At 38.7% G+C, this 25,794-nt stretch overlaps 1 protein-coding gene across 9 annotated transcripts in view; it reads right to left on the bottom strand.

The window, feature by feature from the left end:
• SLC4A4 (solute carrier family 4 member 4) overlaps positions 1–25,794 on the bottom strand; it is a 429,784-nt gene that overhangs the window by 104,913 nt on the left and 299,077 nt on the right. For all 9 annotated transcript variants that reach the window (XM_082390084.1, XM_082390085.1, XM_082390086.1 and 6 more), the window contains one exon: positions 1,898–2,055. In XM_082390084.1, the coding sequence (XP_082246210.1) occupies positions 1,898–2,055 (158 nt within the window). The remainder of the gene's footprint in view (positions 1–1,897; positions 2,056–25,794) is intronic.

The raw sequence follows: 25,794 nt of genomic DNA on the forward strand, positions 1-25,794 counted from the left end.
ACTACCACACTCCTTGTGGGATTTCCTTTATTGGATTTCACAGGATGCAGCCATTGTAAATGGCCCCATATTACTCATACACAAAAAAGCTAATGAGACTCCCTACTCAGTGATTACAGCTTGCCCTGGTTCGGAGGACAGCAAAATGGATAAGACTATTTCCTGGAAAAATGTTAACCTGCTAGGATATATTATTCAGATTATTACCCTGAAACAGCTTTACGACATTATTGAATTACATTCCCTTGAATTGCCTGGGCTCCTTTTTTCTATTCAAATCATGCCGGGTTGTACCTCTAGACTAGTACCACCCTCCAGTGGTACCATTTCCAGAAGAAAATGAACCAGACAGGAGCAGAAGATTAGAGGAACACAAAAATAGTCATGACTTGCTACTCAATGAACTTGTATTATTGTTAAACAAAAAGCCTTTTAAAATATTTTTTATTTGTAGCTTCTAGAGAAAAATAATAATGAAAAATGAAAAAGCAAGAGAAATTTAACACTTCTGGGCACACGTTTTTTTCTTTCAAGCTCCAGTAAAGTTAGTCCAAAGAGACAAAAATAAAACCATAGGGACACACAAGCTGGACTTGGGCCACGATCTGAGTCAGCTAGCTGTTCGCCAGGTGATTGCTCAGATAGAACTGCAAGGCTCTGCTGGAATGTTTTCAAGCAAAAAGCTAAGTTACAGAAAACACAAATCATGATAATCCCATTAATTGAATATAATCATCTCCTTTCCTCTGCTATTTGTCCAATGACTGCTTATATTATTCCTATATTGTAATATGACAAGTATTATTCCTATTTTAAGTGTCTAAGAAATATAAAAATGGAGTAAAAATGCCTGTATGATAAGAATGGCCTGTAATCTATAAATTGGGAGGCCATAAGGAAATGTTCTCCTAATTTGCCTCCTAAGTTGGCTCAGAACAAACCTTGACCCCCTTGTCTTGTTGGTTGATCACACTCAGATCCTCTGAGGTCACTGAGCATTCACAGCTCTTCCTGCTCACGTGGGAAACCTAAAGAAAAGTCCCCTGGGACCCACAAAAGGCACCCCCCCAAAAAAAGGTCCTATTTATATGATAATTTTCTAATGTCAACCTGAAGATTATAAACTTCTCTTTAAACTCTTCTTAAGCAGAAGTTTAAGTGAAGCATTAACTTCTATTCACCTATTGCACTTCGGAAGTCAAGCTTCCTAACTCCTCTACTGGGCTCAGTTACAGAAGGAAATAAAAGAGGATGACTTCTAAAGTATTGTGCAGGGTAATGAGTACATGATTGTAGTAACAGTAATATGCTTCCTCTTAAAATTTTATGAGTCATAACACATAACAGTAAAGTGTGCAAATGATTTTTACATATGTGTATATATATATAATATACATATAGACACGTCTATATATCTACATATAGACATGTCTATATATATAATGTGCATATGTATGTACATATGTACCCACTACCAATTTTCTAATAAAACAGAGCAAATGAAAGCAACTCTGACCTTTGAATCATTCACCATCTCTATGATCTTAGAGAAGTTACTTAAACTTTCAAACTCAGTTTCTTCATCTATAAAATCCACATACTTATAGTTTATACTTTAAAAAATCATTATGAGGATTAAATAGACTAATCCATAAGAAACTGTTCTGTAGCCCAATGAATTATTATAATTGTTATTATTATTATTACTACTGTACAAGTGCCAAGTCATCTGACAGCATGAAAATCAGACTGAACCATTATTTCGGGTTAAACCATTCCAATATGCTTGCTTTGGATGTACCGTCATCCTCTTGGTTCTCTAGCCTGAGGGAGAGGATAGGTGATAGGTGTCCCTATCACCACACTGTGGACCCCCGCGGGTCAGGGAGCAGCTTACCTTGTGGGCACAGGGACCTCAGTCAGGGCACCCAGCATGACGGCCTGCTGCAGCCGAACAAAGGCAATGAAGGGAGAATCTAAGAAGTTGACCTCGCCAACAAGCACGTTGGAGGCTTCGGCATCACGTGGCAGTTTTTTCATGAACTTATTCTTCAGCTGCATGGGAAGAGCCAAGAAAACACAACTTATTTCCAGAGAAGGGAACTCAAAGAATTTCCTTTATATGAGTCTACACGCAACAGGCAAGCCCTAGCTAGCTATTCTTCTATTATGTTTAACCATTCTATCATAATAAACATTTCTCTGTACTTTGAATTCAAAAGTATTGAGAGTATAGTCACATGGTTTACATGAGGGGACAGTCACATGGTTTACATTGTTTTAACAATATTTACATATATATCAATTCATTTACTTATTCACTCAATAAACATGAGTTGAAGAGTCTCCTATGAGCCAGGAGCTGATCTAAGCCTTAGGGATAAGGGATGCGTCAACTAATTACATGTCCTCCTTGAGCTCATATTTCAGCAGGGGAGAAGTAAAATATGATTTAAAGTAGTGATAAGTGCTGAGAAGGAAAAATAAAACACGTAAGAGGGTACTGCTTTAGGCAGGGAGGTCAGGGAAGGCCTCTGAAGAGATACATTTGACAATGGAGTGAGGGGACAAGCCAAGCAAAGATCTGGGCAAAGAACATTGTAGGCAAAGAGAACAGCAAGCGCAAAGCCTCTGAGACAGGCAAGAGCTCGGCAGTTAGGGGAACAGTAAGTAGGTAAGTGTGGTGGGAGCTGAAGGAGCAAAGGAGAGAAAATGGCAGCAAATGAAGTTGCAGAGGTTAGGGGGGACCAGGTGGTAAAGGAAATGAAGGCCACAGAAAGAAGTTTTGGATGTCTTAGATGGAACTTACCTACTAAAAGTCCAAGTGGAAATGTGGAGTAGAAAGACGTAAATTCAGGAGATACCACCAAGTAAGCAGTATTTAAGACCATGGGATAGGATGACACAATCTCGGGTGTGAGTGTAGAGAAGAGGGAGAAGATCTAAACCCCGGGCTACTCTACCTTTTATGGGAACGGGAGGGGATATCAGCAGAAGACATTGAAAAAGAGCAGCCAGTGAGGTAGGGAGAGAACCAGGACTTCATCAACTGTCGGGTGAAGAAAGGGCTCAATAAGGAAAGGGTATCAGCTGCTGAGTCAAAGCCTGCTGGAAGTTCACATAAGATGAGAACTAAGAAGGAACCAATGAATGTGGCAAGGTGGAAGGGCTGGGTGATCCTGACAAGAGCTGTTACAGTGGACACCAGGCTACCCAGTAAAGAATGAGAGGTGAAGAAGCAGAGACAGGGAGTGGAGAGAATTATTTTGAGAAATGTTGCCGCCAAGAAAAGCCAAGAATTAAGGAGGAAGGTGAAGGAAGGCATAAAACAGGGGATTTTTTTAAATGGGAAATATGATAACACTTCGGAGTGTGCATGAGGATGATCTAGTAGAGACAGATTATTGCTATAGGAGAGAGGGGATAAATGCAGAAGCAGCTCGAGCGACCATGAACTACTGAGAAGAGACGATGTCCACAGCACAGGTAGAGGGATTAACTTCAGGTGGAACACAGAGAGCTCATCAATCCCAGCTAGGGAAGGCAGGGTACAGATGGGGGTAACATGAGAAGTTTGTGGGGTGAAGATGAGGGCTTTTGAGGACTTACATTTTTGCAGTGAAATATGAGTGATCTGACAGTGAGGGGGAGGAGGAGGAGGGATGTACATGGGAGCTTGAGGAGAAAGGTAAAGGGGTAAAGTGGTTTTCTTGGAGAGTAAATGTTGCTTAACAGTCACTTTGAAAAGTTATCTTGTAGCTGTTATTCGTTCCTTTCCCCTCCTCTCCAGCTCCCACTTAGAATAGGATTGTTCAAGCACCCTTCAGTGAGTGGGAAACATCTCCCAAAAGCTCAAGGAGAACATCTCAACAATCATGAAAGGATGGAGATAAGAATTTTGCAGGACCTTATGAAAGACACAGACTTCTGGGATACACTTATCATCAATATGAATGTCTCTCCCCTCAAGTCAAAAGTTAACAGGGAACTTTTTTTGCCATGGATTATTGCTGATATGGAAGTGGGAGACATGGCCCAATTTTCCCCAGTAATGAAAAATTATATTAACATTTAATTTTCAATTTCCATTTAAAGAGTTCTTAATTAGGGAAAATAAGTGCCATGAAAATTAATTCCCCCAAACTATCACCCTCAGTAGCATTTTTATGAGATTCTTTCATTTGGTACTTCATACAAGAAGAAAGCTGGGAGTCCAAAAAAAAAAAAAAAAGGAAGTTGGGGTTAATAATTTAGTGGAAACCAAAAAGAAAAAAAAAAGCAAAGGCAAGATATATATTTTTAGATGTCAGAAACATGACTACTTCTAGCAGTAAAAGACTTTTCCAAAGTTTACACCATTAATCCTTCAAAAAATACTAATATTTCAAAAAAATCTGTTTACATTCTACAGATATGAAAAGAGCAGCCACAGGAATGGTCTAAAAACATCAAATTGCCAGAATTGTTATTATAGCCTAAGAAAGTTACAGTAATGAATTGTTCTCTGTAACACAGAGTAGAGTGTGGGGTACAGTCAAGTGACCCAAACGCATAACAAACTATCACTGCAAGAGTAATCTTCTTCCACCTCTTTCCAGAGAGAGCTCCCATTACCAACACAGTGCAAGAAGCTCTATAATAATCCAATTCTCTCCAGCACTCTTTGCTCTAGTTAGGCAAGCAATCTGATCATAATCTCCTTCTGTTTTATGTACTTAGACTCCCATACTTAGGATCAAAAACTGTCCTTTCCTCATTTCTACCTTTTCTAAACCTTCAGAACTCAGAACAAGCCTTTCTACTACCTCAGCGCTCCTCCTTGGGAATTCCAGAAGCACTCATTTCTGAATCACACGTTTGCCAAAGGTGAAGTCTTTCCCCTGAGCTTCTTGAGGGTTAGGACAGTTTATCCCCCGTGGTACTAAACACTTACTTTGCACATAATTCAGCTGTAATAAATATTTTGAATGGCAGGAATGAACTCTGTAGCACTAAAAATCAGACCACAAGACCATCAAATGCCCAGGAAAGTTAGAGAGGTTTTAGAGGCTCATTCTAGAACATACTAACTATGTCTGGATCTGCTATCACTAAGCAACTACCTGACCCACAACACACAGAGAATATTCCACAGTCAACTATTTTCTTCCACAAAACGCTTTACTAGCACTATGGTACCTTAACTGAGATGACTGTACCATCTTGGAAAATTAGAAGTATATTTTTACAGCTAAAGGAACTGTATTCTATGTGCTCTGAAGAGAAGTAGTTATAAAGATATGTTCCTTTAGATCAGCATACCTCAAACTGTGTTTGTGGAATACTAGTGTTCTCGGACAAACTAATAGCTATTCTAAAATAGAAATGGGTGGCGCCATAGGCGCCCCAGAACTTAGTCCTTTGATGGCTCTTTTCTTTCTACACACACTCCCTGGGTGATCTCAATCAAGTCCCATGCCTTTAAATACCATCTACATACTGATGAGTCACAAATGTATATCTTCCGCCAGGACCTCTTCCCTGAACTCCAGTCCTGTAACATCTCTACTTGGATGTCTAATAAGCATTGCAAAGTGCACAAATCCAAAACTGAGCCCCCTAAGAGTCCCCTCAAACTAGCTCTTCCTGGAGTCTTCCTCCTCTGGTTAATGGCAGCTCCATTCTTCCACTGCTCAGGCCCAAACTTTGCTGTCATCCCCACACCTCCTCCTCTCACAGCCCATGTCCATCTTATCAGCAAATCCTGTTGGATTTATATTCAACGTATATCCAGAATCCAACCATTTCTCACCATCTTCACTGCCACCACCCTGGTCCACATTACGAGCATCTCTCTCCTGGGTTATGGCACTGGTCTCCTGGCTGGATTATCTGCTTCCGCCCTTGCCCCCCAGTCTGTTCTCCAAAGCAGCCAGAGCAATCAAATCAGGAGTCAGATAAAACCCTCTGTTGGCCGCATTTCACTGGGAGGCAAGACAATGTCTTTATGACAAGCTGCAACCCCAGCATCATCTGGCTCCCCGTCAGTTCCCTGACCTCCTTTCCCTACTGTCTTTTCCCAGTCTTCTCCTGACCCCCCACTCTAGCCTCCAAGTCCTCCCTAAAACTCGGCAGGCACACTCTTACCTCAGGGCCTTTACACCTGCTGTTGCCTCTGAATGGAATGTCTGCAGGGCTTCCTCCCTCATTTCCTTCAGATCTTTACTTAAGTCACTTTCTCATCAGTAAGAATTTCCCTGGCCACATTAGTTACAATTTCAACCTCCCTCTCCCCACAGATTCTTCTTACTCCTCCTTCCTGCCTCATTTTTTAGTTCTTTGTATTTATTATAGTCAAACATGTTGCATGTTTTACTTATCTTCTTTATTATCTCCCCACTAGACTCCCCACTAGAATGTAAGCTCCCTAATAGTAGGAATATCCATTTCTTTTGTTCAGTGCTGTATCCCTAATGCCTAGGAGAAAAGCTGAATAAATATTTGTTGAATGAATGAATGATGGTTATTATTTCTGCTCTTCACGATAAGCTTTTCTAATGCTTCTTTTAAAGTAGTAGGTTCTGGGCACCCCACCACTAGCCAGGCCATCTAAGTGGACAAAAGGCCTAGATATGGCCTATCTTAGTAAACAGTGATTGGTAATAGTGTTACCATTCACACAGGGACCAAAACATTTTGGAAAATTCATACTCAGATGTGTAAAAACCAATATTTCCCTTTCACCTGAGGTTGTTCCCCTCTTTTTTGAAAGGGCCTTTCACAGTACTGTCCACACTAGGAGAGAATGAGGTCAACACCCAAAATGAAACACACAAAATCAGGAGAGAAAAATGGATGAAAAGAGAGACTGCTGAGTCCCCAGCCCCAGGCCCTGAGGTCCTGCAGCTTCTCCACTCTGTGAACTCATCAAGAATTCTTACTAGTTATATAAGCCAGAAAATTCCATTTAGGGCTTAAATTAATTTGAGGTGATTTCTGTCTACTGAAGTCCAGACCCTTCAAAAAAGTTTATTTGTCAAATAAATTTGAGGAATACCATGTTAAATAGAATTAAATAAGTTTCTATACTATACACTCTCTTAGAGTTTTGAATATGCCTATATGCCTAGGAATGCTTTAACTCCCACTAGGAGATAAATAAGGCACATTTTGATACGAAAACATATTTTAAAATGCTGTTTGAGACAGAAATTTTCTCATCACCCATTTAATCCTACTCTCAGCTCCATTTAATTCTCTTCAAATTTAATGGGTGCCTCCAATGTTCAAGGCCTGAGAGTGGGCACTGCAGAGAACAGACAGACCCTACTCTCCTGAAGTTTACAGTCCAATAAAGAGAAGCAACTATAGAAATAGCTCTAATGAAAGAAGAAACATGAAGCAATACGAAAGGTATATTGTTCAACGGAGGTCACAAAACATAGCAGTCACACCTGGCAACAGAGTTCAAGGAAGGCTCTTCTCTGGATCAAGGCTTAAAGATCCCTCTCATAAAGGTGGGCTCATCAAATACTGATTCACACAGGTTCTCTTTTTCAAGTACCTCAATAATATTTGATCAAGGAAGAACTAATGACTGAAGTATAAAAACCATTTCTGGGCTTACACAATAAAATGTGACCAATAATAAAGTATTAACAAAAAACCTGTCAACGTTACACAGAATGGTGAAGAATAACCATTCTTTTATTGGTTATAAAAGATAAAAGATGGGCTTCCCTGGTGGCGCAGTGGTTGAAAATCTGCCTGCCAATGCAGGGGACATGGGTTCGAGCCCTGGTCTGGGAGGATCCCACATGCCGCGGAGCAACTGGGCCCGTAAGCCACAACTACTGAGCCTGCGCATCTGGAGCCTGTGCTCCGCAGCAAGAGAGGCCGCGATAGTGAGAGGCCCGCGCATCGCGATGAAGAGTGGCCCCCGCTCTCCGCAATTGGAGAAAGCCCTCGCACGGAAACGAAGACCCAACACAGCCAAAAATAAATAATAAATAAATTAAAAAAAAAAAAAAGTTTAAAAAAAAAAAAAAAGATAAAAGATAATGAAAAGATAATGAAAATAAGAACAGACTTTAAGGCTTTCAAATCAGGTTGACGATCACCCAATGAATTCATCTGGATTGAATTCCAATGATAAAGTTTGACATTCTTTTCTTATGAATCATTAGTTGATTCTCCAAGGGATACCCAGCCTGGATTTTATGCAGGGCCAACTTGAGAACACACACAGTGGAAAAAAATTCCTTTAGCCAAACTTGATTCCAAAGAAATGGATTTCAAAGGGCTGCCATGTGGAGGTACAATTGGTAAAAAGATACTTTGTTTAGCTCAGCGATTTGGGGACACTTTTTTGTCTTTACCAGGTAACATCACCAACTCTGTGAATCCAGGGATGTACATTTCAGGTTCCTTTTATATTAGCCTGTATTCTTTCTTCCAAAGTAAGGTCTTGCTATAATTACTCCGAAGTATACGGCTTGCCCTCTGCTGTAAATATTTACTCTTAGAATTTCTTAACCTTCCTTAGTTTCTGAGCAGCTTTCTAACAACCTCAGTGATCAGAGTACTAGCATACCAAGAAACTAGAAATTATGAAGGGATAAAGCAGAACAAGTAGACTGATTATAACAGAGATAGCTTACTTGGGATGACCACCCATGTGATGACGGGAAAGTTACTCATACACAAGCGATATGCATCACATAGAGCTAACTGAAAAAAATCAATCTTCCACATTCCACTCAGGTCTTAGATTCTCCTGCCCTTTCCTATGAAAACAGTTTTAGGTTTTCTATATGGGACCTGTCACAATGTAACTGTAATCAATCTTGATTGACTGGGATACTATTATGGCCTCCTAGCCTTCTTGCCATCGTTCTTAGACCTGCAGCATCACCTGCTAAGTAGGTCCAGGCTATCATATCATTCCTCAGTCACTAGGCAAGTACTTAAACCCTACCTCTTTTTCTTTGCCATTATTAGCACATGTTAAAATAAGTGTAATCAAGTGTCATTTATAACCAGGAGTACTCACAATTTGTCATTTGAGTCTGATTTATTAGAACAGCCTATAGGCTGTTCAATGCCCTTACTACAAGTGATGTTTTAAAAATCATCTAAATTTGAGTACACTTTCTCATTATTTTTCCAAAGCTTACCCCTACCCCCATTCCATACATTCTCTTTTCCTCTCCGGAAGAATGATTTTAATTTTCTAATCTGTGCTTATTCTCAATTCACCCTGCCTAATGCCTCATGTCAACAGGCTAACAACCACCTGCTTTCCTGAGCAAAGAGCTTATTCTCCGCTTCCTTATTGGTGTTCTTTTCTCTCTTATTTTCTCCTTCTTAGCTTATTTTCTCTTTTTCCTGCTGATTTCCTCCTTTCCATTCTCTTTGAAAATTGCCAGCTCTTATTGTTTCCCAAACAAACTCATCTGGTAATCTCAAAATCATTCTAGGTCACCCCAGTACCATGTCCTTCCAGTGCAAAGGTATCTGTATTAGTGGTAAAATAGGGTCACCATAATTATCAGTTTAGTGATACATATGACAGCCCCAGTTTACACCACTGTCCTGGTGTAATTATTAATATTACCTTCTTTCATTCTCAAAAGTGTTTTGGGCTAAGGAAAAAAGTTATATGATCACCCTACATTTTAATCTCACTGAGGTTGACTCCTGAGCAGTGTCTAAGATATGGCATTGGAAAATAATCATATGCTATGAAAACTTAAGATTCAAGGAACTCAAAAGTACGAGAGATTGCCTGGATCAAACAGCATCTTAGTAAATTATGCTGAGTATGAATTTATTCGTTTACTATATGCTAACAATATTAACTGTTAGGATAGGAAGAAAAGTGTTCTCTCATTCACCGTAAGTGAAATGATTCTTCCTCTGCCCACTCCCTTTTTCTACACCTTGGGAAAAGTGGCCAATATGATGGAACAAAGTTTGACAAATTCTTTGGGATTTTTCCTAATGAGAGGGTTGCAATGCCTTGAAGACAAGAAGCAAGCTATTTTCTCTTACAGCAAGACAAATGAATGGAAAAAAGAGACTTTACTTCCTAATCCACATGGCTGGTTAAGTAAGGAGATTCAGAGTCAGTTTCCTATGCTCAATTATAACTCTATCATAACTCATGTTTCCTAAGTCTGTCAATCCCAGAATTTAGATTCTGCATGGGTAGTTTTAGACACAGAGCTGTATATTTGGTAAACTAGAAATTTCCAACCTAAATAATGTTTCTGAGAGACTTCAGTTCCAGTTATTGTAAATTAGCTTCCATCACACCAACCCTTCCAGTAAGAAAAACTGAAAAGCTGGATTTCTATCATCTGTTTAAAGGAATCAGAAAGTTACTATGACATTAAAAACCTAAGGAGCCAATGTCCCTGAAGAAGGAAACTGCATAAAGGTGAGGCTAAATTCAGCTCACCTTTTTCTTCTAAAGGCATTTGATGATTCCTAAGTAGCTGTAGAGATTCAAAAACTGAACAGAGCCTTCAGCAGTCTCAAAGTGATGGGCAAACATGCCAGGCATTCAGTTGGGATCCCTAAGGGACAAGACTAAAGGCAAAAGGGCAAACTAGTAATAAACCAACCCACATAAAGACTGAAACCTAGCTTCCAATCAGCTCAATTCCAGACTAAATATTAAGTTGGCCTGCCCCCAGCCTAAATGCCAGCCAAAAGTAAAAGAAATAATCTCTGAAGAAAAATAACATTATCATGTTATCAAATATCAAACAGAATATCAAATTAGCTCTACTATATATATAATATATATATTATATATAATATATATATTATATATATAATATATATATAATATATGTAACATATATATATAATATCTGACATTCAATCAGAAATTGCTAGGCATACTAGTAGACAAGATCAAATGACTAGAACCCAAGAGAAAAAAAAAAAGAAATTAGAAACAAATTTAAAGGAGCTACATATTGTAGTTATCAGAGATAGACTTTGAAATAACTTAATAATACTTTTAAAACATTGATGAGATGGAGACTTTCAGAAGAATCCATTTTAAAAACAAACCAGATGTCCTAGAGATTAAAACATGTATCAATGACTAGTTAAAGTCAGTATTATTCATAATTTGAAAATAGGATGTATCAGAATTTGTGGAATGCAGATAAACAGGTGCATGGAGTAAAATTCATAGCCTAAGTGCAAATATTTCAAAAGAAGAAAAGCTAAAGTTTGACGATCTAAATACTATATATCTCAAGGAATAAGTATAAAACAGCAAATGAACTCAAAGAAGGTAATAATAAAAATAAGAGAAGAAATCATGACATTAAAAAACCAAACATGCTATGCTGATCATGTGTCCCTATTGTAAAAAATTATCAAGTAGATTTTATCACAAATATGTTTCACTTTAATACAACAATTACACTACAATGGGTGTCTTAATAAACAAACGGTTATTTCATTCCAATTCTGCTTACATGTAGTGCTCCCTTGGCAGGAAACCTTTAAAGGAAGTCAAGGATGGTGAGAAACTAAAACTGTATTCCACAGTCCTACCTCATACGTCAAAGGCTTTTGTAAAGATTAGAAGAGATAAGAGGTAAAATGCCTAGCAAGATACAAAAAAACGTGGGGCTCACTCCTCCCCCACCTTCTTTGTAGTTTCTCCAACACGGAAAGTAAACCTTTCTACTGCCTTCTTTCTTCCTACCATGCATATCCAGGAGACCACCTGATTGTGCTATGTCGGAGGTGACATATTCCTGCCTTTACCTTCCAATGGTATACAAACCCTAATCTCTCACTACTCAACATAAATATAATATAACCTAACCCAGTATACTTCTCTCAGGTTAAAATTAGCCTCCAACAGGGGTGGGAAGAAAAAGCAGTCCATCAAAAGCAGCCTTGTGACAACTAATCCCTGGGATAATTTTGAAATAGATTTGACCTACCAAGAACTATGTGTATATATTTGGAACAGACCTACCATCTCAAATGCTGGGGGTCCTAGAGTATGATAGGTGGAGACCAGTGCACTGTCTCCATTTGGCCTCTACGGTTAACTGAAGACTGTCCCTATTGCCCACCCTCCCCCAAGTTTCCAGCAGCCCTCTCATCCCACCTCCAAGAAAGAAGAGGACTGATCTGAACTAATCAAATTCTAAGTCAATTCGCTTACACTACCTTTTCTCAGGTACTAGGAAAATAGTTCTTTTCACTGGAATCTCTATTCTAGCCTTTCTTTGCAGTAGGGGGTTCTCAGTGCACAGAGCAGGTCTACTCTTGAGTTCCTAGTACAAGGAGTCTCTTTTGCTTCTAGGCTCTTCACAGCTACCAAGATGAGGCAGAAGGCTTGCCTAGGTCACCAGGGTTCTGCTGTGGGGTTTGCAGTCAAAGCTTCAGTCAGTAAGAAAGAGTTCCTTGGCCTTTGATGCTCTGTGTACGTATTTCCTGGCATCATCTTCTCGGGAGTGTTGGGCTGAGAACAGGTTTGGGTGTTCCTAAGGAGCCTAGACAAATACTATCTTAAACACACCCCAGCATTCCATTCCTAAATCTCACTTCTTTACTGTAAATTGTGTGGTTGCCCAACAAGGAAATGTCAGAACAAGGAAAAAGATAGAAATTGCTGTTTTATAAGCTTAATCGGGTATTGCTTTTTATTTCAAGAATATGCAAGAAAAATTATCTCAAAACTTTCCTGTTAAATAAAGACAGTCTTGACTCATCCAGTAAGCAAATTTGTGGGATAGGACTTATTTGGTGTGATAAAGAGAACTGCCGGAATAATTACTTTAAACGTTTTTTGTTTTGTCTTTATTGATTGACCTTTAGGTTATCTTCAAGCTGTAATTTAGAAGAATATTTCCACTGGCTAAATTTATAAACCATCAGCCCAATGTCTAAGAGGCTAAAAAGAGGAGCTACTGCTTGATTGCCTAAAGAATCCAAAATTTAGACAATCACTTATGAACTTCTACGATATGGTCTGCGATTTCTAGAGTGTATAAAATATGAAAGAGGGCAAAGTCATTAAATAAGACAAAATGCCTAAAGGCTCTGTGGCTACATGTTTTTACTTTCTGAACACTATTCTACTTTCACTTATTCCATTTTTTAAAATACAAAATGAAAACAGTCCCCTGAGGGTGATAATTTGATTTCCTAATTTTTCCTTCCAAATATAGACATCTCACCACCATTAATGCAAATGATTCTGCAAAGCAGCACATTTACAAATGGCTATTAAACTAAATATAACATTAAGTACAATCCATCAGTTCTGATTTCCTAAATAGGATGAAATTTCAAGTACTGACCTAGTTTTTAAAAATCAACTTGTCAAAATCTCTAGTCACATTTTTTTGTCTTACATCACTAAAAAATATCAATATGTTTATAGCTATTTACAGTGTTTAAAACATTTTCACATTTACTATTTTACTTGAATTCTTACAGAAAGTTTACAAGAAATGTACTGTTTAACCATTTTACAGATGAGGGAAACAAAAGTTCAAACAGTTTAAAGGACTTCAACGAAATTCATACAGCTAAATGGCCAAGCCAGAATGTGAATTCTGTCCACCTCACTACACTGTGAAACCCTTACATTTCTGATGAATATATTTTACTACTTGAAGTTGACAAGATATTGTCCTGAAACTTCTAAACCTTTTACACAGCAAACCAATGTTAAGCATCTGCCATGGTTTGGGCGTTGTACAGATATCCTTTAAAAATTTTAGGAAGCACATTTTAATGTATTCAACAGGATTTAATTACATAAAATAAAATGAGTCACCGAGAGAGAGAGGGAAAGCAGAAAATCCACATAAAAAATAGCACTTTAAAAAGTATTTAAAGAAAATCAAGAACCTACAAATTTTAGGTGCCAATTGAGTTAGGTAACGTTTTTAAAAGTTCTTTTTCCTCTTTCATTGTTGTGTCATGAACTCCACCATACATAAAGGCAGGTCAGGGAAGGAAACTTGAAATACTCATTAATCTATCTCGTGGGAAATGCCCTCTACCCAGATGTCCCCTTAGATATCAACTACAACCTATGCCTCCAAACTCTAGCCAAGCCTGACCTGGACTGCTCCAACCTTCCCTGACTTTGTTCACAGGACCCTCACCTCCCCTCTGAGATTATAGACTTATCACAATGCATTGATTGTCTGGCTTGGCTGTGACTCTTATTAGATGATAAGTACCTTTTAAAAAGGGTTCTAAAGTACCCTATAAAAAGAAACTACATATTATTCAACTTTGTTTCCCCAAAGTCTTATAAAGGCACCGCCTTGCAGTAAATGTTCACTACATGTTTCTTAAATGCCTGGAATCCGTGTGATCATGCCTGTGTTGTGGCATCTTTACATTCTGCACAGATAAAAGCAAGGATACCGAAGGCTCCAAGAAGAGTGCTCCATTGGGTGGAAGCAAACTTAAGAAAGGTCTCTGGTGAGAAGCAAAGAGCCTTTATCGATTCCAAAATTTATGACCGTAGGTCAATGAAAAATAACTTTTATTTTTGGGCTGCATGGTAGCTCCCATTCATTGTGGCTTTTTTAAAAAAAAATCCCTGCCGGAGTTCCGTAAAGACCTACCTTCTCCAGGATTTATCAGTGAGATTTTGAAAGGGAGTCCTGTTTTTGGAGAATTACTGCATGTTGCAACCCTTCCTAATTTAAGATTTCAAATCTCTGATTAGTAAAACTGCAATCTAAAGGCATTGTTGTTACCAAGAGGCACAAAAGTCTCCAATATTAAGTTCAAGTTATTAGTAGTAATACTAACGATTACTAAAATTTTTTAATCAACAGGCACCAGACCAGGAACTTTGCATGTGTTATTTTATTAAATTCTCATCACTTTTCTACAAGCAGTTACTGTTGTCATTGTTTACACCAGAGGAAATGAGATTTAGAGATTACACAGCTTGACTAAGATCAAGAAACTAGGAAAGGCAGAGAGAGGATTCAAAGCAAAGTCTGTCTGTTTGCAGAGCCCAAGCTTCACCACGCTAAATTTGGAGATTATACAGATTGCCAACAAACACATGAAAAGATGCTCAACATCACTTATCATTAGAGAAATGCAAATCAAAACTACAATGAGGTATCACCTCACACCAGTCAGAATGGCCAGCATCAAAAAATCTACGAACAATAAATGCTGCAGAGGGTGTGAAGAAAAGGGAACCCTCTTGCACTGTTGGTGGGAATGTCAGTTGATACAGCCACTATGGAGAACAGTATGGAGGTTCCTTAAAAAACTAAAAATAGAACTACCATACGACCCAGCAATCCCACTACTGGGCATATACCCTGAGAAAACCATAATTCAAAAAGAGTCACGTACCGCAATGTTCATTGCAGCTCTATTTACAATAGCCAGGACATGGAAGCAACCTAAGTGTCCACCAACAGATGAATGGATAAAGAAGATGTGGCACATATATACAATGGAATATTACTCAGCCATAAAAAGAAATGAAACTGAGTTATGTGTAATGAGGTGGATGGACCTAGAGACTGTCATTCAGAGTGAAGTAAGTCAGAAAGAGAAAAATAAATACCGTATGCCAACACATATATATGGAATCTAAAAAAAAAAAAAAAAATGGTTCTGAAGAACCTAGGGGCAGGACAGGAATAAAGATGCAGACATAGAAAATGGACTTGAGGACACCAATAGGGGGAAGGGTAAGCTGGGATGAAGTGAAAGAGTGTCATGGACATATATACACTACCAAATGTAAAACAGATAGCTAGTGGGAAGCAGCCACATAGCACAGGAAGATCAGCTCAGTGCTTTGTGACCACCTAGAGGGGTGAGATAGGGAGGGTGGGAGGGAGACGCAACAGGGAGGGGATATGGGGATATATGTTTATGTATAGCCGATTCACTCTGTTATAAAGCAGAAACTAACACACCATTGTAAAGCAGTTATACTCCAAATAAAGATGTTAAAAAAATTTAAAAATTTAAAAAATAAAATAAAATAAAATCCCTCGTTTCTCTTTGATTGACGGTTCTAGCCCACAGGATAGTTATCTTGTCTTTCACTGAACTGCTGTAGTTTATTATCAGCACCACACAGTTTATCTGGTCTCTCCAACTCCAATAAAGATGTTAAAAAAAAAAAAAATTCAAGTGGAGAAAAAGAGAATGAGCTTTGGAGTCAGAGTTATCAGCAAATCTCAATTCTTCTTTTTACTGGCTGTGGTTACCTTGGGCAAATTACTTCATGTCTTTAAACTCAGTTTCCTCATCTGTAAAATGGGGATAATAAGTGACCCCCCCCCTCATGGAGTTAAGAGGAGTAAATGAGATGATGTTTGAAAATGTTTCAGCTCAGTGCTGAGCAAGTAACAGAACTCTCAATACATGTGTTAAATGGAGGAATATTATGAGACTCTGAGCCTAAAAAACATCCGTGGAGACAGAATGTTGAAAACAGATTTGAGAAAAATTAAAAGGCAGAATATAAAGGACTTGTTGAATGCCTGGATAGAGGGAGTGAAGGAGAAGGAAGAGTCTAGAATGACACATAAGACTAGAACTGCGTTTCTTCAAATGCCCAATGCTCCCTGACATCAAAAGCAAATATTTCACCAATACTGATGAATAACAGGTACACCAGTGAGAATCTGGCTGAGCACTAAAAATATGTGTCCTCAATTTTTATTGTATTATAACTGAAGCAACAGTTGCTGAAAAGATTACACAGTAACTTATCTTCTGCATTTAGCCTCTTCATCTGTAAAGTCAGGTTGATAATAATACATCACATGTTGTAAATAATATGTAAAAAGCTCTTAGTATGGTGCCTGAAATAGCAGAGTGGATATTCAATAAATAGTAACAATAATTATGATGTCAGAGTTTTAATATAATCCTAGGATCTATGGGAAACAGATGATTGGAAAAATAATAAAATTTTTCTCTCACAAAGGAAAAAAGTCAAGTTACGTTGGCACCACATTTAATTCAGATATCCAATTCTCTGAATTTAGATAGAAATCTCTCTGTCCAGTCTGTATCATGGACTTAAAAACATATATTCATCCAGTACAGTACCTCTCTAGGTAAGTTAATTCTACCAAGTGAATCACTGCATGAGTTTTAACTTGAAAAGTTTGCAGAGCTATTTTCACCATGGTAAGGCTAAAAAAAATCAGATACACTGCAGGTGTAGGTGAGCGTGGGTGTAACAGTGCAGCTACGCTGTAAAACAAGTATAATGGCTCACAATAAGGGCACCATTTTATCTGCATTCCCTCAGAATGACACACTTGACCTTGAATGACTGTGTTTTCAGCAGGAAAAAAAAAAAAAAAATACATGACATGCTTTACTTCTAACTCTCACCTTAACTATTAATATCTTAAAAGCAGTATCTGTCTACAGTCCTCCTTCTCCCACCCCAAAAAAGAAAGATCCTAAACCCAGGGCTTCTTTCGTTCTTTCTGCTCCACAACCTCCAAGCTGCCATTGGGAGAGAGGGATTCCAGGAGACAAAACAAACAAGCAAACAAAAATTAGCATCATGGAGTTAGTGACTTCAAGAGAAAATTATGGGGAAATGTTTCTTGTGCATTCTCTTCTGCACGCATCCCAGCCGGGGTAGCTAATAAAAAAAAACATAGACTGCTCTTTTAAAAACAAAAAGTTCAAGAGATGGGGGGCGGGGGGTAGGGTGGAACCATCAGAGGCAACGTAGGCGACCAAGAGTCTAAAGTTAACGGCTTGGCAAACACCCACGCAGAGTGCTTTTCCTGCACGGGACCGAGCAGACACTGTCCAGCGCCCGCAACATCTGCTCCAACCCCGTGCAGTCCAGGAGCCGTGCAAAGCTCTGCTCTCAGCACCATGTGAACCTCAGAGCTGGTGGTCCAGGCTTCTCTGTCCTCAATCTGACCTGCAGTTCCCTGCATTCGGAACAAAAGAAAAAGGCAGGGCTTTTATCAAAGCACAGAGCAGCAGTTCTGAACTTGGGGTCCTCGGTAGGGACCCAGGGAGCCCATGGGCACTTTGAAATTATATGCAAGCTGTTAGGCCTGCACATTTATTGTGCGTTTCTCTGGTGAAAGCGTCCGCTGTTTCACTGCAAACTCAAACGGAGTCGTGACATGGAAAAAGCTTAAGAACCACTGCACTAGAGAGTCTGAACTGAAAAGAGTATGTAATGAAGGCCCAAACTGTTACTCTCTGAGGTGTAGACCTTTACACAGTGTTCATACTGAAAGACTTTCGTGGCCCAAAGAGTGGAAAATTTGGAATTTCTAAGAAATAGGGAAAAAGACACACAGAATGCCACAGTGGGAAATGGAAAGACTCCCCTCTACTCTAGATGTGTGTCCTCAGCAAGAACGTGGTCCGCAGCTGATTCTCGCAGAATTTTGAAACTGGAAGGGACCTAGAAAGGCCAGTTCTGGCTCTCCTGAGGCCCAGAGAAGCTAAAATTCATTCAAGGTCACACTCCCAGAGTGGAGGCAGGGGCAGGACAGATGCCCTCGTCTACTCTGTTCCCACCACACCATTGGAACAGAAAATAATTAAAATAATCATCCATTAAAATACTTTTTTTAAAAAAAGCCATTGAGTGAAATTGTATAAATGCAGAAGTACCTTCCACTTAGCACATCCAATGTGGTAACAAAAATCAGCCTGTAAAACTAACAAGTAGACATAACTCTTAAGACCTGTCTGGGTGGGGTGCTTTAATATCTGATTACATGGGGTCTAATAAGAAAGTATCAATAAAACGTCCATCTCCAGAGAGACAACAGAGGCAAAACACACTATCTACTGACTTCCAAACTGCTGCTGGCAGTTGCCTGAGAATTCAATAGTATCAGCTGGGAAACATTTAAACCAGGTCCTTCCAGGGCTGGGATGTACAAGGGACCATATGGTCCCAGCAGAACACTTCAAACAGGCAGCTGTATAGCTATAATTAAATCTGTAGTAGTCATGCCATTATTTATTTAGCAGATTTTTTTTTAATGTACCCTTCACTGAGGTCTCTGAGAACACACACCAAATTAGAACAATAGAAAATACTGAAGAAGCAGAGAAAGAGAAGCAAGGGGCTGACAAAGGAGCAGGCAACAGCTTTCCAAAAATTTCCGGGAGGTTCTTCATTTGTACCTGATGAGCTCTGACTGAGCACCAGGAGGTGATGGTCACTTTACTGACATGAGTAATGAGCCCGAGGATCAGTTCACTCCTTTGCTCCACCGTACACTCCACTGCAAAGCTCCACCTCTTTGTGAATTTTGAATTTTTGAATCCCTATGTGCCATTCATTTGACATTCATCGAATCAGAAAATCTTAAGAGAACTCAAAGATGATCTAGTCCAATTTCCCACCCAATAACTATATTCTTCACATCGAGTCATTTGCTTCTTCTTGAACATGACAGCGAAAGAAAACAGCATTCAACTCAAGAATTAATTCAAATGTCACTTCTGCCCAATTCCCAGCCCCTGGCAGAACTCATTCTCCCTTCTCTGGTCTAAGAATATCTACCACCCTATATTATTTACAGATTTGTCTCACAGTCTATAATCAGAATCCCTAAAAGGCAGAGACTGGATCCTATTCATTTTTGTCGTCCTGATGCATTATATAATACTTAGTGCAAAGGAGGACTTCATAAAAGCTTCATAAATAACTTAATGATGAAGCTCTATTTCATATCTAATTCTTACTTATATTAAAATAAAAACTGCTCCATGAAACAAGCACCCACAACCACAAGTTTACGTCTACAGCAACAGACGGTAAATCTATTCTCTTTAACCGGAAGGCAAGCTTCATGAACTTTCTACCCCTCAAACCTTCTCATCTCTAAAAGTTATGGGAGAGGGACTTCCCTGGTGGTCCAGTGGGTAAGACTTCATGCTCCCAACGCAGGGGGCCCAGGTTCGATCCCTGGTCGGGGAACTAGATCCCACATGTATGCCACAACTAAGAGCCTACATGCATGCTGCAACTAAGATCCCACATGCCACAACTAAACATGCCGCAATGAAGATCCCATGTGCAGCAACTAAGACCCAGTGCAGCCAAAATAAATTAATAAATAATTTAAAAAATAAAAATAAAAGTTATAGGTGAGTTACTTCAATTATTCTTCTCAGGCTAGTGCCCAGGTATCTCACCATCCTAGTTCCCATAACCACATCCCCCAACTGTTTTTGAAAATGGGCACCTTTGGGGATTCCCTGATGGTCCAGTGGTTAGGACTCCACAGTTTCACTGCTGAGGGCACGGGTTCAATCCCTGGTCGGGGAACTAAGATCCTGCAAGCCGCACAGCGTGGCCAAAAATAATAATAATAATAAAATAAATTTTAAAAAAAGAAAATAGACACCTTTGAAGAATCTGAATCTGATGAAAGTTACAAACTTTCTGTCCAAATAAAGTAAGATTTTCCCCATCATTCACTTCATGTTTGAACTTACACAAGTGTACATTTATTCTTGTTAAATTCTTTATGGGTTCAGGCTGTCAAGATCATTCTCCATCGTGATTCTATCATTTAAAATTTAGATAGCTAACCATGTCCATTTTGTGTCCTCTGAGAATCTGATAAGCATTGTATCTTAATCCAAATTGCTAATAAATCTGTTCAGCAGGACAGCTAAAAAGTGCCATGGCATTAGAAATTCCTTCTACACTTACACTGGTTATTAATTTATACACTTGAGTGCAATTATTCTCTAGCTGAGAACCCCTGATGGTCATAAGCTCTCAGTTCATCCTAGCGCTTACAACTATATCATCATGGACCCTATGGATGCCTGACTACAACCAAGTGGCCTGCTCTGAAAAGAAAATGTGATATGTAAATATACTTGTGTTCTTCTATATAATATATAGAGCAATAACTTAGATCACAGGTTGGCAAACTTTTTCTTTGAAAAGCCAAATTAGGCTTCCCAGGCAACATACAGTCTCTGTCATACATTCTTTTTTTTTCAACAACCCTTTAAACTTAGCTTGCCAACCATACAAAAACAGACCACCAGCAGGCTATGACCCCAAGCCATAGTTTGCCAGACATCATCTCTTCAACTTTGAAGCAAATGGCCTACTGGTGAAGACAAACATTTAACCAAAAATTAAAATGGGCAGTTATTGCATGACAGCTGGGGTAGGCATCATGATGGAAAAGCATAATGTGCAACAAGAGTTTACAACGGCAGGCTCTCTAGCCTAAATCAGGGAATCCCAGGAGACTTCCCTGCAGAGGTGACCAGTACTGAGAAATAATGGGTGAACCCCAGTTGTCTGGGCAGGAAGAGCATTTCAGTCAGAGGAAGCAGCATGTGCAAAGGGCCTCGGGCAGGAGAAAGATTGGCATATTAGTGGATCTGGAAGGACACGTGTGTGGTCAGAGTAAAGTCAACAAGACAGAGAACCTTGCAAAAGGACTCTGGAGAGAGACATTAGGCAGGATAACACAGGGCTCTGATGCATGCACCCCAAAGTTCACTGCACCGCTATCTGCAGCGGCCAGGACATGGAGGCAATCTAGATGTCTGTCGACAGAGGAGTGGAGGGAGAATATGTGGTGCATATGTGCAGTGGAGTATTACTCAGCCACGGAAGGGAATGGAATAATGCCATCTGCAGCAACATGGATGGACCTAGAGATTGTCATACTGGGGGCAGTAGGTCGGACAAAGAAAGACAAATATCATGTGATGTCACTTATATGTGGAACATAAAAAAAAGGGTACAAAACACAAGTAGAGTCACAGATGTAGAGAATAAACTTATGGTTACCAGGGGACAAGGCAGGGAGGGATGAATTGGAAGATTGGGATTGACATATACACACTGCTATATATAAAATAGATAACTAATAAGGACCTACTGTATAGCACAGGGAACTCTACTCAATACTCTGTAATGGCCTATATGGAAAAAGAATGTAAAGAAAATGAGTGGAGATATATATATATATATATATATATATAACTGATTCACTTTGCTGTATACCTGAAACTAACACAACATTGTAAATCAACTATACACCAATAAAAATTTAAAAAACAAACAAACAAACAAACATGGGGCTTTGAAAGCCATGCTAAGTAAGGATAAGGATTCTGGGCTCACTGCAAAAATGATTTTAAGCCATGAGTGACACCCTCTGTACAGTCCTTCAGTGCAGAGCCTGTCTTATATCATCTCTACACCTCACAGCACTTTATCAGCTTTCTACATTCAAAGATTTAAAAATCTCAATGGTTTGTATGAATGTAAAAATAATTCTTAACGTACTACTACAGAAGACGGACTAGTAGCTTGTTACTTTCAGGAAAGAAGAGAGGAAATAGAAAACACCACCACTGTAAAATCTTACCTGTATACTCCTACGGAGACTATTTAATATAGAATCATAAGATTTATTCTAATGAGAACTTTAAAATTCCCCAGTGTTCTATTTTGCTATTTTCTCTTGAATCACTCCAAAAATTACAAATATATTGTCTCATTTATTTCACTTGTTCCATTTTCCCCTACTTTGTTTCATAGTTTATCCTATCTTGTATTCACAAGGAGGCAGGAGAAAGCAGGTGGGGAAAGGGAAGTAATATTTTTTAAGCACCTAATTAATCTGTGCCTGAAGTACTTCACATATGTTACCTCTTTTTATTCTCAGGAGAACATGAAAGATGAGTTTTAGCAACTTTTTCTAAGGCTCAGAGACATTAAGCGCCAGCACAATATCACTCAGCTAGTAAGAAGGGAAGCTAGGATTTGAACCAACACCTCTAGGATAATATAAAACCCAAACTTTTCTACTACATTTCCTATTAACCAGAAAACTTTAAAAGGACTCTAAATCTTCTATTTCTTTGATTTAAATCCTTTTCTCCTATTCTTTCCACACTGAGGTATTATAACTTGTGAGTTTAGATCTAGAAGGCACAGCTAAAATAAAGACAATATAGCCCATAGCATGTTCAGACCAGGATGGCACAGATTAAGAAATATACAAGCACAGGAGCATACAGCCCCTAGTATAACATTAGAGAAGAGAGAATCTTCTAAAAACTTTTATTTTCATTTATTCTTGGTTTTGATTTTAATAAAACCTACATATTGTACTACTTCAGCACATCTTTGAAAAATGAAAAACGATACGGAATTTTAAAAACTAGAAACCAGGGCTTCCCTGGTGGCGCAGTGGTTGAGAATCTGCCTGCCAGTGCAGGGGACACGGGTTCGAGCCCTGGTCTGGGAAGATCCCACATGCCACGGAGCAACTAGGCCCGTGAGCCACAATTACTGAGCCTGCGCGTCTGGAGCCTGTGCTCCGCGACAAGAGAGGCCGCGATAGTGAGAGGCCCGTGCACCGCGATGGAGAGTGGCCCCCACTTGCCGCAACTAGAGAGAGCCCTTGCACAGAAACGAAGACCCAACACAGCCATAAACAAACAAACAAACAAATAAATAAATAAATAAATAAAAAGTCTTTCTTTAAAAAAAAAAAACAAAACTAGAAACCAAAATGTGACATGAATCAAGGTCTTTCAAAAGAACTAATTGCACTCCATTCCCTCAGCAGGACTTCATTTAGGGACTCCCACAAAGACAGGTGGGAATAAGAACAACATTGCCATCATCCCCCAAAAATCTCTTTATGACACATTTTTATGGATGTTTTCATAATGTCCTAATGAAAAGAGCTACTCCCTGAGAATTCCACACTTTGAAAAAGACTTTCAGAATTATTTTAAGTAGTAGTTTCAATTGTTATCTTTCTAAACAAAGTCTTCCTCCAGAGTGAGTGCCTGGGGATGCCTTCTTAGAGACCATAATTCAACAGGCAATGAATTATGCACCAAGTTTTTCTTCGAACAAAGCTTCAATGTGGAGCCTACTAATTGAAATTTCTCAAACTCCCTTTCCTTATTTCTCAGTGTCATAAATAAGCTGATATGGAAACAGGCTTATCCATAAGTTTCACTTGAGAAACAATGAGTAATGCAGCCAAAGACACTATGAGAAGAGATAAACGTCTTTCATCTCTGACCTAAAGGTTTTTCTGAAACAAGTCATCCTAGCAGATGGCTGGATATCAGCTTGACTTGTTCTTTTTTAATTTCCAATAATATACTTGGGTCTTTACCATAATGCAGTCCTTGGACTCAAAACTATAAGAAAAATGTAAAGTGAAACAGAGTTATAATAATGTATAGAGTACATATATACAATGGAATATTACTCAGCCATAAAAAAAAGAATGAAATAATGCCATTTGTAGCAACGTGGATGGACTTAGAGATTACCATACTAAGTGAAGTGAAGAGAAAGACAAATATTATATGATATCACTTATATGTGGAATCTAAAAAAATGATACAAGTGAACTTATTTACAAAACAGAAACAGACTCACAGACAGCAAACAAACTTATGATTACCAAAGGAGGAAAGATGGGGAAGGATAAATTAGGAGTCTGGCATTAATAGATACACACTACTCTATATAAAATAGATAACCAACAAGGACCTACTATATAGAACAGGGAACTATATTCAATATCTTGTAAAAAAGTAATAATGTATCGAACTAGTAAATTCTATAATAAATCACATTTAATGATAAATCCTTCCCAAGTCTGATCTGCCTTACCCCTAATTTCACACCATTTCATATCATACAAAATGAAGTAGCTCACCATCTAAAAGTAGAATGTTGGACAGTACCTGATTTGAAATGTACCATGCTTGGGAAAACTTAGCAATACCATGTCATCTTGCAATAGAACATCTTTCTGTGCTTGACAGTTGACTTTTCCAATACGTCCTTGTGATACACTACATTTTGTTTTAAACAAGTTAAAAAAAAAAAAGATTCAGCGTTTTCTCTAAGCTATGTCAATCAGCCAGGAAACTATGTCCATTGAGCTTTCAATTATGAGAAAAAAATGTATAAATGGATTTTTACAAATGAAACAGCAAACTATATTTCAAATGTTAGCATTCACATGATTGTTCTAGCTGAAAAAAAATTTTTTTAACACATGACATGGGCAAGAATGTTCATTTCAAGCAACTGATTAACCTAATGGAACACTCTATCAGTACCCACGATAAGAAACAGTAATTTTTAAAGCTGCCAGAATTATAATTATAACTTATTTATATATAATTTATATAACTATAAATTATAAGACCTTAACAATACTTTCAAAAATCACCTTTCTCTGAGAAACTCTCATAGTCACAGTTATTTTCTCAGCCTTTAAAAGAAGATTTTTTGAGAAAAAGCATAAGTAGAAGCTGATTCTCCCCAATTAGTCATTATCGTCATTACATCAGCAACTAACTTAAAAGACTCCTATCTCTCCCTCCACCCCAGACCCTCTGCTTTCCCGCCCCCTACCCCAAAAGGAACATGAGACATACAAATAAAAAACAATAACAAACAAGTGAGTCCCTGTGAAGTGACAAACAGTAAGTGCTTAGATGGTGTTAGAATTTGAGACAGGTGTTAATTAACATGAGCCAGAATGTCCAAAGACACGTGTAAGGCAAAAGCAGCACTTGACTTAGGTCCTGAAGAAACGGTAGGAATTGGAAAAGTAGAGAGAAAAAGAGATATTTGGGTCCAGTGGAAACGTGCATGCAGTACCACTATTCATGGAAGGCCAATCAGACACGTTTCATGAGAGTGCAGGCGGAGCAGTGGAGTACAGAAGAACACAAAACCCCAAAGAGCCAGATTAGCAACGTAAATCTGAGAAGCGAGGAATG

The sequence above is a fragment of the Balaenoptera borealis genome (assembly GCF_965194805.1).
Source record: "Balaenoptera borealis genome assembly, chromosome: 4".
In the NCBI taxonomy this organism is placed as follows: domain Eukaryota; kingdom Metazoa; phylum Chordata; class Mammalia; order Artiodactyla; family Balaenopteridae; genus Balaenoptera; species Balaenoptera borealis.